Source organism: Loxodonta africana, chromosome 26 (assembly GCF_030014295.1).
Source record: "Loxodonta africana isolate mLoxAfr1 chromosome 26, mLoxAfr1.hap2, whole genome shotgun sequence".
NCBI classification, from domain to species: domain Eukaryota; kingdom Metazoa; phylum Chordata; class Mammalia; order Proboscidea; family Elephantidae; genus Loxodonta; species Loxodonta africana.
Genome location: NC_087367.1, coordinates 46,033,180 through 46,048,345, shown reverse-complemented (window position 1 = coordinate 46,048,345; position 15,166 = coordinate 46,033,180). Strand labels below are relative to the sequence as shown.

Below are 15,166 nucleotides of genomic sequence, written 5' to 3'. Positions count from 1 at the left end.
CAGAAAGAAAGACCAGACTTGCTGGCCTGACAGAAACCCTGAGAGTATGGCACCTGACACCCTTCTAGCTCAGTAATGAGGTCACTCCTGAGGTTCACCCTTCAGCCAGAGATCGAACAGGCCCATGGAACAAAACAAGACTAAAGGGGCACACCAGCCCTGGGGCAGGGACTGAAAGGCAGAAGGGAACAGGAAACCTGGTAATAGGGAACCCAAGGTGAGAAGGGAGAGTGTTGACATGTCATGGGGCTGTTAACCATTGTCACAGAAAAATGTGTGTACTAACCGTTTAGTGAGAAACTAGTTTGTTCTGAAAACCTTCATCTGAAGTACAATTAAAAAAAAATTAAATGGGAGTGCATGGACAAACACTTAGCCCCGCAAAGTATAGGCAATTAATAGCTACCCACTGGTTCTTGTCTAGGTGGGTAGCTATATACCTGCTATGACCAGAATTCTTGGACAGGATATGGCAGAGTTTTCTACACAAGCCCCCCAACTCCTGCTGCCCTCTTCCCTTTTGGAAAAATTCTTAAAAGGTCACTTCTCAACAAATCAAGGTTTCTTACAAGTTATTTAAATGCAAAAGAAGAGTTAATACTTGGTTACTAATTTCTAATCAGTATGCCCACTGCTTTACAACAGAGGTGTCATGTTTATGTTTTAGTCATTCTTTCCATTAAACTCTGGGTCCTCAAGCAGGCTGAGATTTGGCTTCCCCTCATTTCTATACTATTCTGTTTGAAATCCTTTATATATAGTAAGACATTTCTGCTCATGTATCATGCTTTGCTGATTCCTGATGGCATTTCAGAAATGGGAGAGAGTTTTCTTTGGCCATTCACGTCACATGACACAGGCCAATTCTGAACATGAGAGTAAAGAGCAAATGCTTGATTCACCACAGCTTCTAACACATCTACTCACTGCGCGCCACCCAAAAGGTCGAGAAAACTAAAGACAGACCGCTGGGTAAAACAAATGTTTCTCCTTGTACTTCTGGAATCAATTTCTGCTTTCTTTATATTCCAACACTGTAAAGGGTACTACTATCAAGGCTTTTGGAGCACTGGTTGTATAGTGGTCAAGGGCTTGGCTGCTAACCAGAAGGCCAGCAGTTCAAATCCACCAGCTGCTCCTTGGAAACCCTGTGCGGCAGTTCTACTCTGTCCTGTAGGGTCACTATGAGTTTGAATTGACTTGATGGCAACTAGGCTTTTAGAGATACCTAGACTTGTATACCCCTCTCATATTTTAACTTCCAGTGAACAAATATATGCTCATTATTTTAAAAAACAGAATCAAACTGGAAGGGGGTTCAGTAAAAGAATAACAGGAGACTAACATTCTATTAATAACAAGCCAAGGGCTCTGATGTGCAGTTACTTCTCCAAGTACAACAGCCCAGCAGTTAATAAGAGGTGGGCAAGGACAGAATCCCACAAACCTGCATGAGATAGTCAGCGATGTATTCTGTCCTCAAGCAGTACACGTTCTGTGCAGCAGCTTCTGCTATGTTAACTCCTGAGTCATCTGGCTTTTGTTTATTAAAGTCAGAAAAGAGATGTGTGGCTTCTTTAAAGAAAGGTACAGAATGACCGGGTAACACCTAAAGAGAAAAGCAGCAACATCACAATCTATCAATGTCCCAAGTAAGTTCAACTTGTATAATATGTATTTACGGATGACCATCTCACAAAGTACAGAAAATCAGGAACTTAGTATAAGCAGACTTAGTTAGAAAATAATTCATGTAAAAAATTCAGTCAATAAATTCAGTACAAACCTTTGCTCCTCCCGACTGAAGAAGACGCTTGAATCCTGCTTCTCGGGATGGATCAACATGTAAAATAACCTTCCATCCGCTAAATGCCCCCTACAAATTAAAAAAAGTGTTGAAATCATTTGGAAAACAAATGACAAAATAATGCAGACAATGTATTATTTTATCTGTAGATTCAGTTTTATGACAATGAATAATCTTATAACCTTTACACTGTGCTGCCTCTGGCCAGAGCATGCTAAAACACACAGCCACAGCATCTGGCACATGGCCGGCCATTCGTAATTGCTTTTGGAATGAAGGAAAACAACTTAATGATAGGTAACACGAAAACAAAGCAGCCTGATCTATGTTTAGTCTTTCCTAGTATTCTTCCTCCTTATAATTAATTGAAAGTAGAACCTAAAGCACAGCTTCTTGGATTAGGTGAAGCCTCCGTTATATTTCTCTTGAAAACTTTTGCATATTATTATTTCCTTTATGCAGGAAATAACAACAGAAGCCAGTGGAATTACTCTAAAAGAAAGGGAATCAAAGCAAAGACTTGGAGATATTAGAGAACTCAGAATACAACACGAATGAAATATTATTTAACTCAGGGACTGTTAACCTTTTTGTTTGCCATGAACCCCTTTGGCAGTCTGGTAAAATCTACACACCCCTTCTCTGAATAACTAAAAAAACAACAACAACAAACTATTGAAAGGTAATTCACATATCCTATGAGTAATGTTTTTTTAATGTACAAAATAAAATATAACGGACTACAAAGGAATGCACTTTATCGAAAGTTATTGAGATATACATAAAAAAATTATGATATAATAGATGTGTTTCTAAATTAAGGCATTAAATCACAAGATCTACTGGTAGGTCTAATAACTATTATGATTTTAAAATTAGTGATGAACACACACAGTATTTTAAGATACCTACGACTATAAACCCGTTGCCATCAAGTCCATTCCAACTCATAGGGACCCCATAGGGTTTCTAAGGCTGTAATCTTTATGGAAGCAGACTGCACATCATCCTTCTCCCATACGGCGGCTGATGAGTTCAAGGCACCAACCTTTCAGTTCGCAGCCAAGTGCTTAACCACTGTGCCACCAGGGCTCCTTTAAAACTATAATGTGATATGAAAATATCTAATTTCTGGTGGCAAATTCACAGGTTTTGCTAATAGTGCTAAAATTTGTTGCCTAGACTTATAATTAATGAACTGCTAAATTTCAATTATTAAAAAAAATATATATAGGTTAGTAAAAATGAAGATGTGCTTCTCCTTCCACAATCCAAAGTTTATAGACCTCCTGAATTTGATCCACAAACTCCTCTAGGAAAGTCTGTGGACTCCAGGTTAAGAACCTCTGAAGCTAGATGCTAAGAAGATTCTTTGTAAGAAATATAGTATGGGTCACATTTTACACACATAAGTTACTTTTAAAAGAGCCACTGGTATGATATATATCTTACTGTCAATCACGATTCGAACAACTAAGAATTACCATTAAGCTCAATTAAGAATATCCAAACTAAGCATAACCATCAAGGTATAAAAAACAAGTAGAATTATTCTTATTTGGTCAAGCTTAATCTCTTAACCTGCAATGGTTGTGATTCTGAATATCATTTATACTACCTACACATTACACACACTACACATTAATACCTCAGCAATGCCTGTTTCTTGTCTTTGCTGGATTTTTTTCCTCCATCTCATTGCTGCAAGTGCTAGTCTCCGTTGCTGTACATTGATTCCAGTCAAAGCATCAAGAATGGAACTACTTCCCCATTCATAGTCTTCTTCCTGGAGAATCAGTTCAACAACGTCTGAGTTCCTACAATATGGGGAGCCGCTGTGCTATACCAAGCCCAAGGTCTCTCTGCTCAAGGAGCCCACAATCTAGTAAAGTTAAAAGCCATCTACATTGTCAACCGTTACAGAGAGTACTAAACATGAGTATGGAGGAAATGCAGATTAATTTGGCTACATATGATAGACTTTTAAGTAGAACTCAGGAAAAAAACTGTATACTTTTCTAAGAAACCTATTGATAAGCATACCTTGGCAATTGAGAATATTTAGAATATTGGGGTTTACCTACTGTATGACCCACTTCACAGAAGGATACAGTCTCAGAGGTGGTATGTACTAATGGCTTGATGACCTATTTACAAGAGATCCCTAGGGAACTCTAATTGAAAAGTTCAAAAACTACATGATGGATACTACTCTGATGGTCAGTTAGGAACTGGATACCTCAAATACTTAGTTTAATATTGAATGGGCTAACAGTAAAGATAAAATCCTGCTAGGAGATAATCTGAAAATGGCTAATGTTAACAGAGAACATTACTTCAATTAAGAAACTAAATAATTTTTTTAAATGAATAAAAATGGTAACTAGGAATCTGGTTTTGAGATCTCTACAATTTTCCACTTTGTTAACGACGGCCTTCTAATAACTGGTATAATCTAGTAATTGGTTAGATTTGGTAGTTTCAAGTACTTGGACAACCAGTGTGTGTGCTGGACTCTATTAATAGAGACAGCCACTTCTATTCCACAGAAAACGACCCTTCCCGTCATGTGGATACACACCAGCACGAAGCGCCCGGCAGTCCTGCACGCTTCCAGGTAGGAGCGATGAAGCACCCACTTCCCAGCTGCCACCGAGGCCAAATACTTCTCATTTCGAAGTGGATGTCCCACAACAATGTGTGTACAGCTGGGGTCAAAGCACTGCTTCTCTAACACTAATCCACCTTAAGGAGAGAAAACTCGGTTGTACTTTACTGACTCTTAGCTTTTTTTGTAGGAAAAATGTAGCTTCAAACATGCCTTGAAATCATTTATAAATCAATGTTTTGAAGTATCTAAACCAAAAACCTAAATTAACCATTATTTTAATTCACATTTAAAATAATAAATGTTTATTATGAAAATTTTGAATACAAAAGTAGGTAAAATGGTACAATGAACCGTTATGCACCGATCACCTAGAGTTTAAAATGATCAAGGTTTTGCCAACCTATGTTAAAGCAAGTTCCAGATACCATGTCACTTCACACCTACGTAGTTCAGCAGGCATCTCTAAAATACATGGGAAAGTTCTTCTATAGCCGCAACGCCATTACCAGATATAATCAAGAAAAATGCTTTGCTATCTAAAGACTAAATCCTTGTTCAAATTTCTGTTTGCCTACAGTTGGTTTGTTCTAGTCAATATACAAGAAGAATCTGTCAGCGGAAATAAGGGCAGTAGACTAGGAGAGAAGCTTGAGAGGAAAGCACGCATACTCTAGGCAATCTTAAGAAGATAGAGCAGCAGGAGGAAAAAGCAATAGCTGGAACCTCTTCTCAGATATATATGTTATGAAGTCTGGCTTTGAGGAGAGATGAAAGCATAAGTAAATATGAGCTTACATAAAGCATGGCTGTTGATTTTTAGTTTAGAGGTCAACTTTCCAGTGGTTATGCAGTTGTATCATGGACTTTCTAAGACTATAACAAAACATTCAAACTCTACTCATGATTTACAGACAACTCTAATAATAATGATAATAATAATAGTAATAGCGGCAATACTTATTAAGCACTTATGTACGCACTCTGGATTATTAACTCACTTAACCCTCACAACCCTATGAAGGTAGGTTACTATAATCATTTGTAGGTTACTCCAGGATGACAGTGACAAAAACACAGTAAGGTAAAATTCCATACTGATATAATATCCATATAATATTCACATCTACATAACAAATGTATCCTGTAGCTCAGATAACATAATACACTGACTTACTTATGCACATCTGCTGGCCACAGTTGCTGCATTTATGAAATGAAGGGTTGGACGCAGTACGTATCATAATGTCTCTCTGCATTCAAAGAGACTCTCTACAGTCACAGACACCCAATTCCAGCACAATCTATACTCATCGGCCTCTGCGTCCCAACCTCTTCTAGATCAACCGCCTGCTAGCTGCTCCTAGTCTGCCCAGTTTGCAGAGACAGAACAACGTACAGGAAACAAACACCTGAAGTGTTGCATGTTGATGAGCTCTGAGTAAAGCTTAGCAATTCTGCTCTACGAACTCATCTAATTCCCTGGGCAAATGGGAAAAAAAGGGCTCCACACGAGTAGTTTCTAAGAAGAGATAGCTTCTCAAGTGTCCAACTGTGTTTGACAAAAACCTTTAAATAATGTATATCACTGTTCTCCTTTACAAGGATATTAATAGCCGTTAATCTTTTCTTGATGATTCAAGGCCACTATTACAAGCAACTATTATTTCTTACTGTTTTCTCTCTTGATGTCCAGCTATCAAATTGAGTTCTTTTACTATAATTTTGCTAACTCCATAGACTACTCTGCCCAATACAGTAGCCACTAGCCACACGTGGCTATCAAACACCTACAAATGGCCAGTCCAAATTGAGATGCGCTGTAAGTATAAAATATATACATAATCTCAAAGACTCAGCGTGAAGTAAAATGAAAAAATCTCACTGATAATTTTTTTATATTGATTACTGTTAAATAATATTTTGAATATACTGGGTTAAATAAAATATATGTTTAAAATTAATTTCACCCGTTCCTTACAGTTTTTCATATGTGGCTATTAGAAAATTTACAATTACATAGGGGGCTCATGTCATATTTCCATTGGACAGTGCTGCCGCAGAACATCTGGTTACCCTTCCAGTAAGCTGGTTACCCTTCCAGTAGGCTGCTTCCAGAATGACGTCAGAGGGAAAGCCTGACGATGAGTGGAGTAAGAGTACTGCTACATAATAAGGACACAGGCGAACAGTAAAGAACAAACGGTATGACTCTAGTCCTAGAATCTATCTAGCAGCGTTGACTGCCAGGATCCTCCTCTCTGGATAAGATGTTACTGTACCTTCAAGTTCATTAACATGCAATTTTATTTATATTATAAGCTTGTAGTTTTACGGATTTTGTCCAAAGTTTTATCAATGAGCAAATGCTCAAAGCAGCACAGGAGATTCTAAAAACCTTAATTATTGCTTTCAATTTAACTCTTTAGTCCCATGATCCAGTGACTACATAAAATTCCAGCTCTAATCCTAACTCAGTGGATGGCCTTAGCCAAGTCACCTATCTCCTTTATCTCAAGCTCTATATCAAATAAGGTTACCATGTAGGGCTCTTTGAGATTTAAGTAAAATACCGGTACCTAGTTTTTCAATGAGATGACAATAATCAATACGTTCTCGAGGATTCAGAGATGACAACTGAAATATGTACTGTTTTTTTAAGTCTTCATGAGTCTCCTCTACTGTTATAACCTGGAATGGAAAGGTTTTATTTTAGAAAAAATTAAGATTAAAAAAGTTACCAGGTTCTTTTACAGTGACATTTTACTAAGTCTTCTGAGGTATCAAATACAGAAATAATACAATGCCAAGAAATGCCATTTTCAACATCTGATGAATCCTTGATAACTGGTATCAACAAATTTCGAATGCAACATAACAGCAATATCCAAAGTCCTATCACCAAACTAATGCTGAACATACCTTTTCCCTAGGGTGTGGAGCCACAGGTGGGTTGGCGAGGGGGAAGGCAATACTGGGGGCTTGCGGTGTAGGGATCAGGTGGCTGTCTTTTATTGGAGTTCCCAGTTCTTCAGAGATCAGGTGGTGTTTTGGGGCTTCAGTCACACAGAGGTTTCCAGTATCACAGACAGCTGAGGGCAATAAAATGCTACAGTGTGATATTATCCAAATACGACTAAGAACAAATCCTGGAAAATATTCTTATCTGTCTTACCCAAGATGAAATTAAACACAAACTCTGGAATGTAAAAAGTACATGCAAAAGAAGTAGCTAATAAATGCTATGAGCTATTATCTGTGGGCTTCTCACAAACCCTTTTCAAAATACCAAGCTTTAAATACCCAAACCTAGAAAATAAAAGCTCCTCTACACTTTAAGAAAATCAGAAGTAGGGAGAAATCTACAGAACAGGCAAATCATATAATGTGAAAAATAAGTGAAAAGGGAAAAAGATGATCAAAGATGAGAGAGAGGGCGCATTTTGTTTTTAAAGTAATGCTCAAATGAAAAAAGAAAGAGGAGGATTCAGAAAGAAACTCATATAAATCCAAGGAACAAACGTGGGTACGTGCTGAACTGACCTTAGAAGACATGTAAAAATAAGATGATTGGGAGAAAAGCCAAGCATTAACTGCAAAGGATAAGAATGAAAGAAAGAACAATGGAGAGAATCATGTCTGGAAAAAAATGGTTAATCCGAAATTTCCAAATTTTAAATTTCCAAATATATTTTTCCATTTAACTTCAGTACCTCAATTTATAAATTATTTTTCTGACTCTTAAAAGTTTAAACCCAAAGCAGAAGTACCCAGTGAGTTTTTGTTTGCATGTACGATTCAGAGAACCACGATTTGCTTATTATCTGTTCACTTTTAAGAGGTCAACAGATGTCTTTCTTATTACCCTGTTCAGCAATCCGTGGATCATGTAGAGGCTCCTGGAAAGGGGAATCCTCCAGTTTTGTTATGTCCACCTGAAGCTCAGAGTACTGTGTGGGACAAATGGGCCACTGCAAATTGCTGGCGAGCCTTGCTCTCTCCTCCCTGGCAGTAGGGTCATCCCAAATGATCTGTTCGTTTTGCGAGGGCTCTGTGTTGATATCAGGTACTGTCTGACGAGACTGCCTAAGGAATAAAAACAACAATTTTAAGTAATCAGATAACCTGTTTACCCACTGTGTCGATTCCAACTTGTGGTGACTCCATGTGTTTCAGGGTAGAATTGCGCTCCACGGGGTTTTCAATGGCTGATTTACTGGACGTAAATTGCCAGGCTTTTCTTCCACAGCGCTGCTGGGTGGATTCAAATTTTCAACTTTTCAGTTAGTAGCTGAAAGCAAACCATTTGCACCACCCAGGGGTCTTAAATAATTAGATAGCCACAACAAAATCCACACTCAAGAGAGTCCATAATTTAGACTGTAAAATTTATGGTTCGCCTTTATATGCTCGGGAAACCCTGGCGGCGTAATGGTTAAGTGCTACGGCTGCCAACCAAAGGGTTGGCAGTTCGAATCCACCAGGCGCTCCTTGGAAACTCTATGGGGCAGTTCTACTCTGTCCTATAGGGTCGCTATGAGTTGGAATCGACTTGACGGCACTGGGTTTTTTTTTTTTGTTTATATGCTCACCGTCATCATCTGATGGTACCTCGAAGAGCTCATTTTCCTCAAAAAAGAAAGGAAGGTACCCTTTTAGTCTCAGAGTGTATTTATCTACTCTAACAGCATAGGATTTAAGCTCTCTATAACGAGATCTATACCCATAAACATTTATAATGAGAAATTCAACAAAAAGCCACTTTGACTCAGTATTCAGATAAAAAACCGGCTTCACGAAGTACAGTTAGCATAAGATAAATACAAAACTCAGTTAGTTAAAGTCAAGATACAGGTCCCACAATGCTCATCATTAGAGATTTTTCCTGTCAGGAAAAAGATGAACTTTTGCTCCTGCACTTCAGTCACGTCACTCTAAGATCCGGGATTACCTTTCTGAGAAGAAATCCATAAAGAATACAAAATGTTTGCAAAGTTCCTAAAAGAAATATCTGTTTAAGTTACACACACACACACAAATATTTACTATTTAATACCAATGCTATAGAACAAAGAGAGCTGTACACTGAATCCATCTCACATGAGGCAAACTATATTAAAATCATTTCTTAGGGGAGGTCATAAAAAGCATAATGTATATTGTTTGGACTAAGGGGGGAAGTAACGTCATCTTTTCACTGGTTTTGATATCCTGAAACTTCTCCTTTGCTGTTTATTTAAAAAAAGGAAGGAAAATGAAGACTAACTTATGAAACTGGGTTCACAGTACCCTAAATAAGGCGCTCTCTTTCTCTCCAATCACCTAGTCCCATCGGTGACACAGACACGTACCTCAGTGCCTCTAGGACCCTGCTTCGTCCACTGCGGACAGAGCGAGTGCTGTCGGGGGTTGAAGAAGCACTGTTACAGCCACTTCTCGAAAGGGAAGTCCTCTGCCCTGGTGGTTTCACTATAGACGTTGCAGACATTATCTCCTGCAGCTGCTTTTGGAAGTTCTGTCTCATCTCCAAAGTCTGTGTCAGACCTTGAAATAAACACAAATACGCCAAATCAAGGTGAGGTTTCTTTTATTATACCTTATCCACATTAACTATTTTGTCTAGATCTGGCTGAAAACGTATTACGGGGTATAATAATGTACCAAGCACCAAGACTAAGAATACTACAGAACACAGAGGCAGCCATTATCATGAAAGGAATAGTGACGTCCCTCTTCTAGAGCTTCCTGCCTTATTCTGTCCCCTCTCATGATATACCTGTGCCTGACTTTTTCCCATAGTCCTTGAAAACACGGACCATAACCTATTTATCTGAGTTTTACACTGAAGTAGGTATTAAATAAATACATCTGGAATAAACAGAGTATGACTAATCAAATAGTTAAGTCATAGGGAAAGGTATGGTAGGGCAGAATGACTAAGGAAAATAGAAGTACCAATCCATTAAAAATAAGATACCTACATATATGTAGGAGCCCCGGTGGTGCAGTGGTTAAGAGCTCAGATGCTAACCAAAAAGGTCGGCAGTTCAAATCTACCAGCTGTCCCTCAGAAACCTTATGGGGGCAGTTCTACTCTGTCCTATATGGTCTCTGTGAGTTGGAATCAGCTTGACGGTAATGGATTTGGTATATGTACGTAAGGGTATTTGCTGCAGCACTATTTATCACAGCAAAAACAACCTAAATGCCTATCAAAAGGCACAGGCTAAATAAACTAGGGCTACCCAAACAATAAATACTATACAGTTGCCCATATCATATCCCCACCATCACCCTCAAAAAGACTAGCTTCTTACATATTTATATTAAACAATCTCCAACTTGAACTGTTAAACAAAAAGATCAAGATATAGAATAGCATACATAAAACCAGTAAACCAGTTGCCACTGAGTCAATTCAGACTCATGGCAACCCCACGTGTGTGAGAGTAGAACTGTGCTCCCTAGGGTTTTCAATGGCTGTTTTTTTTTAAAGTAGACCACCAAAGCTTTCTTCCAAGGTGCCTCTGGGTGCATTTGAAATTTTAACCTTTCAGTTAGCAGCTGAGACGTTACCATTGGTACTACCCAGGGACTCTATCAAGATACAAGGTAAGGAACAGCATATACAGTGTCCACCATTTATGTATTTAAAAAAGAAGTGAGGAGCTTAGGACCTTAGTCTTGTGAGACAACTCAGTCAATTGGCATAAAATAGTTCACAAAGTTTATGTTCTGCATCCTAATCTGGTGAGCAGTGTCTGGGGTCTTAAAAACTTGCGAACAGCCATTTAAGATACAACTATTGGTCTCTTCTCATCCCAAGCAAAACAGAAAGAAGGAAACCAAAGACTTAGAGAAGAAACTAGTCTACAAGACTAACAGTCTACACAAACCATGGCCTCATCTACCCTGAGACCAAAAGAGCAGGATGGTACCCAGCTACTAACGACCGTTCTGCTCAGGACTGCAAAACAGATGGATCCTGATAGAATGGGTGAAAAATGTGCAACAGAACATAAATTCTTAAGAAGTTCAGACTTGCTGGATCGATTGAGACTAAAAGACTCCTTGAAACTATCGCCCTGAGATACTCCTTAAACCTTGAACCAAAACTACCCCAAGGTCGCCTTTTAGCTAAATTAACAAATTGGCTCATAAAACACAGTGCCTGTGAGTACTGCGAGCCTTTAAAAAATCATCTATACGCAATCAAATGGCCAACAATTACTCTAATGCAAGGATGAAAGGATTAGGGAACAGGGAAATCAGATTACTGGAAACCAGAACAGAATTAATGAGAATGTCGACACATTGCAAAAAACGTAAACCAATGTCACTGAACAACTTGTGTAGTAATTGTTAAATGGGAACTTAATTTGCTGTGTAAACTTTCACCAAAAACACAATTAAACATTATTTTTTTTAAAAAAGTGGGGAAATAGAAACCATATATTCATGGTTATGCATTAAAACATCTTTGGAAGGGTATGTATAAGAAACAAGTAACATTGGAAGGCTGGGGGATAACAGTGGGAGAAACTCTTCATACCTTCTTCTGAACCTTTAAAGCATGCAAATATATCGAAAATATTATATAAAATAATTTTTTTTTTTTTTTACATCACCTTGTCTTAGTCATCTAGCGCTGCCAGAACAGAAATACCGCAAGTGGATGGCTTTAACAAAGAGAAATTTATTTTCTCACAGTCTAGTAGGTTACAAGTCCATATTCAGGGCATCAGCTCCAGAAGGCTTTCTGTCTCTGTTGGCTCTGGAGGAAGGTCCTTGTCTTCAGTCTTCCCCTGGTTGAGGAGCTTCTCAGGTGCAGCTACCCCATGTCCAAGGACATGCTCTGCTCCTGGTACTGCTTTCTTGGTGGCATGAGGTCCCCAACTCTCTGCTTACTTCCCTTTCCTTTTATCTCTTGAGAGATAAAAGGTGGTGCAGGCCATACCCCAGGGAAATTCCCTTTACCTTGGATCGGGGAGGTGACCTGAGTAAGGGTGGTATTACAATCCCACCCTAATCCTTTCAACATAAAATTACAATCACAACATGGGAGGAAAACCCCACAATACTGGGAATCATGGCCTAACCAAGCTGATACACACATTTTTGGGGGGACACAATTCAATCCATGACACACTGAAAAGAATTAAAGAATACATTTTTCAAAAGATCACCAACTCCACCTACCTTCAAGAGGATTATTATCAGACCAACTCTTTAGAATACCTAGTTCCATCAACTTCAAACTTTACATAGTGATTTCTGATCGGCTGCCAAACCAAAGGCTTGCAGTTCGAATCCCCCTCCCCAAGTTGTTCTGCAAAAGAAAGGTCTGGCAAACTGCTTCCATAATAATTACAGGCAAAAAAACCATATGGAGTAGTTCTACTGTATGACAAATGGGGTCACCATGAGTTGGTGGCTGACTCAAGGCAGCTAACAACACACTAAAATCACTTAAATGCTTTTCAATGAATGGGAGAAGCTTTGTAAATTATTATTTAATGACAGGCATGGAATCTCGAATCATTCCTCAAATATATGTTTTTTACTTATATTTAACAATACAGAAAATAACTATTTTTCCATCTGATGCAAAAGGAGGATTCTGTATGAAAGATACAAACCTGTAAAGAATAATTTTTTGTAACTTAAGACATTTACCTCCTTTAGTGTCATTCTTTCCACTTCCACTTGATGTTGCTAATTCTTTATCGCCAATGGTCGTGTTGTCTGTATCCTTTGTTTCTAATGGCAAATGATCAGCCTATTGAAGGAGAAAAAGTACAATTTCTCAGACCAAACAACGGTATATAGCCTTCACAGCTTACATTCAGCTTGAAGAGGAGTGAAACGTGTCATCCACACTGTCTACCTCATCATCCCTTGCTGTCGAATCAGCTGAGAGAAGTCGACTATTACAGAGTCTGCCATCCTGCACTGCACTGATGTCCAGGCTCATTTTGGGATTATAAGTATGTGGGTAAAGAGATTCAGGAAGACGCTTGAACTCTTGAGCACACTGCAATACAATGGGTTTTAAAACAATACTGAAAGGAGACGTTAAGTGGAATAAGGACAACCAATACATTACGTTCTAAGATGGCCGAAGTTCACAGAGCTAAAGTTTTGAAAAGTAGTTTACAATGAAAAATTCATGCATATGAGACAAAATATTCTCTTTTTTAATGTCATGTCCACTAAAGTATAAAATCTAATTCTATTTCTGTGCTTTTGCCATGTCAATCACACCCCAGGGAGTACAGAATACTCAGCAAAAACAAAAAAAAAGGAAAAATGGAAAGAAAGCACAGTTCTAAACTGTACTGCTATGCTAACTCTTCAAATTATTATAAAAGTTTCATTCATATGATTATTTTCAATTAATAAAAGTTTTAGACGCCAAAGAGATGAAATGTATATAAATAACCCAGATTTTCAAACTTGTTTACATACACTGAAACTTATTTGTCCTCTGAAAGGATGTTCGGTATAAATTTTCATTCAACAGAGAAGGGAGGGAAAAAAGTACTGCTTACTTCTAAAAGCCAGTGCTCTGAAACAATGTGTATTCCTTTTTCTTTTACAGATTTATACTCCCGATTAGTGTCATTTGGTCGCCCTTGATAGATGAAATGGGTCACTGTTTCATCAAAGCTCCACCTGAAACAGCCAAATAAAAAAAAAATAACTAAGAGAAAGACACGTTAAAGACGATCACTATTCATTATATATACAGTATTCTGACCTTCCCAAAGCTTTCACAACTATCTTAACAGTAAGCAAGAACATTAAAATGACAGATTCCATCTTTTCATAAAATTTTATACGTATATCTCTTGGCACAGAAATGAAGAGAATGTTAGAAAGGACGTTCTTTAAAATATTACTTTCTTCTTTATAATTTTCTGAATTGTTTCAGTTTTCTCCTTTATAATGACTATCTGCTTTACAGTAACAATAAAGGTATTCTCAAATTAATAAAAAGGCAAAGTATCAATCAGTCCTCCAGCTGTTGTCAGTCACTAGTCATTGCACACTTGCCTATACCACACACTTTGTGTCACTATCTCATTCATTCCTCAACAACGCTCTGGAAACACTGGTATTATTACATCCATTTTACAGATAGGAAAACTGAGCCATTGTGTAAATCAATACTCTGCTCATCTGGAGCTCAGGAAAAATCACATTACCAACAGAAACGCAGCCCGTGTATCTGAGTTTCCGTACCCATCTCAGCTCCGTGGCTGCTGCATTTGAGATAATTTTGCATATATGTGTACACATCTGACTACTCCATTGTCTTCTAGAGTCCTCAGGCTCAGGCATTTACATACTAAACGTAAGTTCTTTATTAGGTGCTTTCTATTTCTTTTATGCATCACAGCACCGTACTGACTTATTTTTTAAGGTTATAAACATAGGTAGGTTATACTATTTATGAATTTCATTTCAGTACAGGGAATCTTACGAAAATATTTTTCATAAAAACAGGATGCTACATCTGATGTACTGAGAAGAGCTGGTCTGATGTTTAACTGTCTGAAGACAGGAGAGAGTATCAGACGATCTGTTCAGGATGGTCTGGTCCCAGCTCATGGAAGAACAGTAAATGATTTGGGACATCTCCACCTGAGAACTTAATACACAAATGTCGTAACCTCTGCGTATTAAAGGGTCTTCCCTTTTATCCACTACGAAGTATGAGAAATCTGTTTCAGAAAGACAGATTTAAT

At 38.1% G+C, this 15,166-nt stretch overlaps 1 protein-coding gene across 7 annotated transcripts in view; it reads right to left on the bottom strand.

Annotated features, from left to right (window-relative positions):
* Positions 1 to 15,166, bottom strand: part of TOPBP1 (DNA topoisomerase II binding protein 1) — an 82,148-nt gene that overhangs the window by 12,703 nt on the left and 54,279 nt on the right. For 5 of the 7 annotated variants that reach the window (XM_003419992.4, XM_023538837.2, XM_064277296.1 and 2 more), the window contains 11 exons: positions 13,967 to 14,090; positions 13,303 to 13,449; positions 13,092 to 13,194; positions 9,767 to 9,959; positions 8,281 to 8,501; positions 7,338 to 7,507; positions 6,995 to 7,106; positions 4,389 to 4,552; positions 3,456 to 3,593; positions 1,787 to 1,876; positions 1,448 to 1,609 (listed from right to left, as the gene is read on the bottom strand). In XM_003419992.4, the coding sequence (XP_003420040.2) occupies positions 1,448 to 1,609; positions 1,787 to 1,876; positions 3,456 to 3,593; positions 4,389 to 4,552; positions 6,995 to 7,106; positions 7,338 to 7,507; positions 8,281 to 8,501; positions 9,767 to 9,959; positions 13,092 to 13,194; positions 13,303 to 13,449; positions 13,967 to 14,090 (1,624 nt within the window). Of the gene's footprint in view, positions 1 to 1,447; positions 1,610 to 1,786; positions 1,877 to 3,455; positions 3,594 to 4,388; positions 4,553 to 6,994; positions 7,107 to 7,337; positions 7,508 to 8,280; positions 8,502 to 9,766; positions 9,960 to 13,091; positions 13,195 to 13,302; positions 13,450 to 13,966; positions 14,091 to 15,166 lie in introns of those variants that run through there. The other 2 variants (XM_023538838.2, XM_064277298.1) reach the window with 2 other exon arrangements.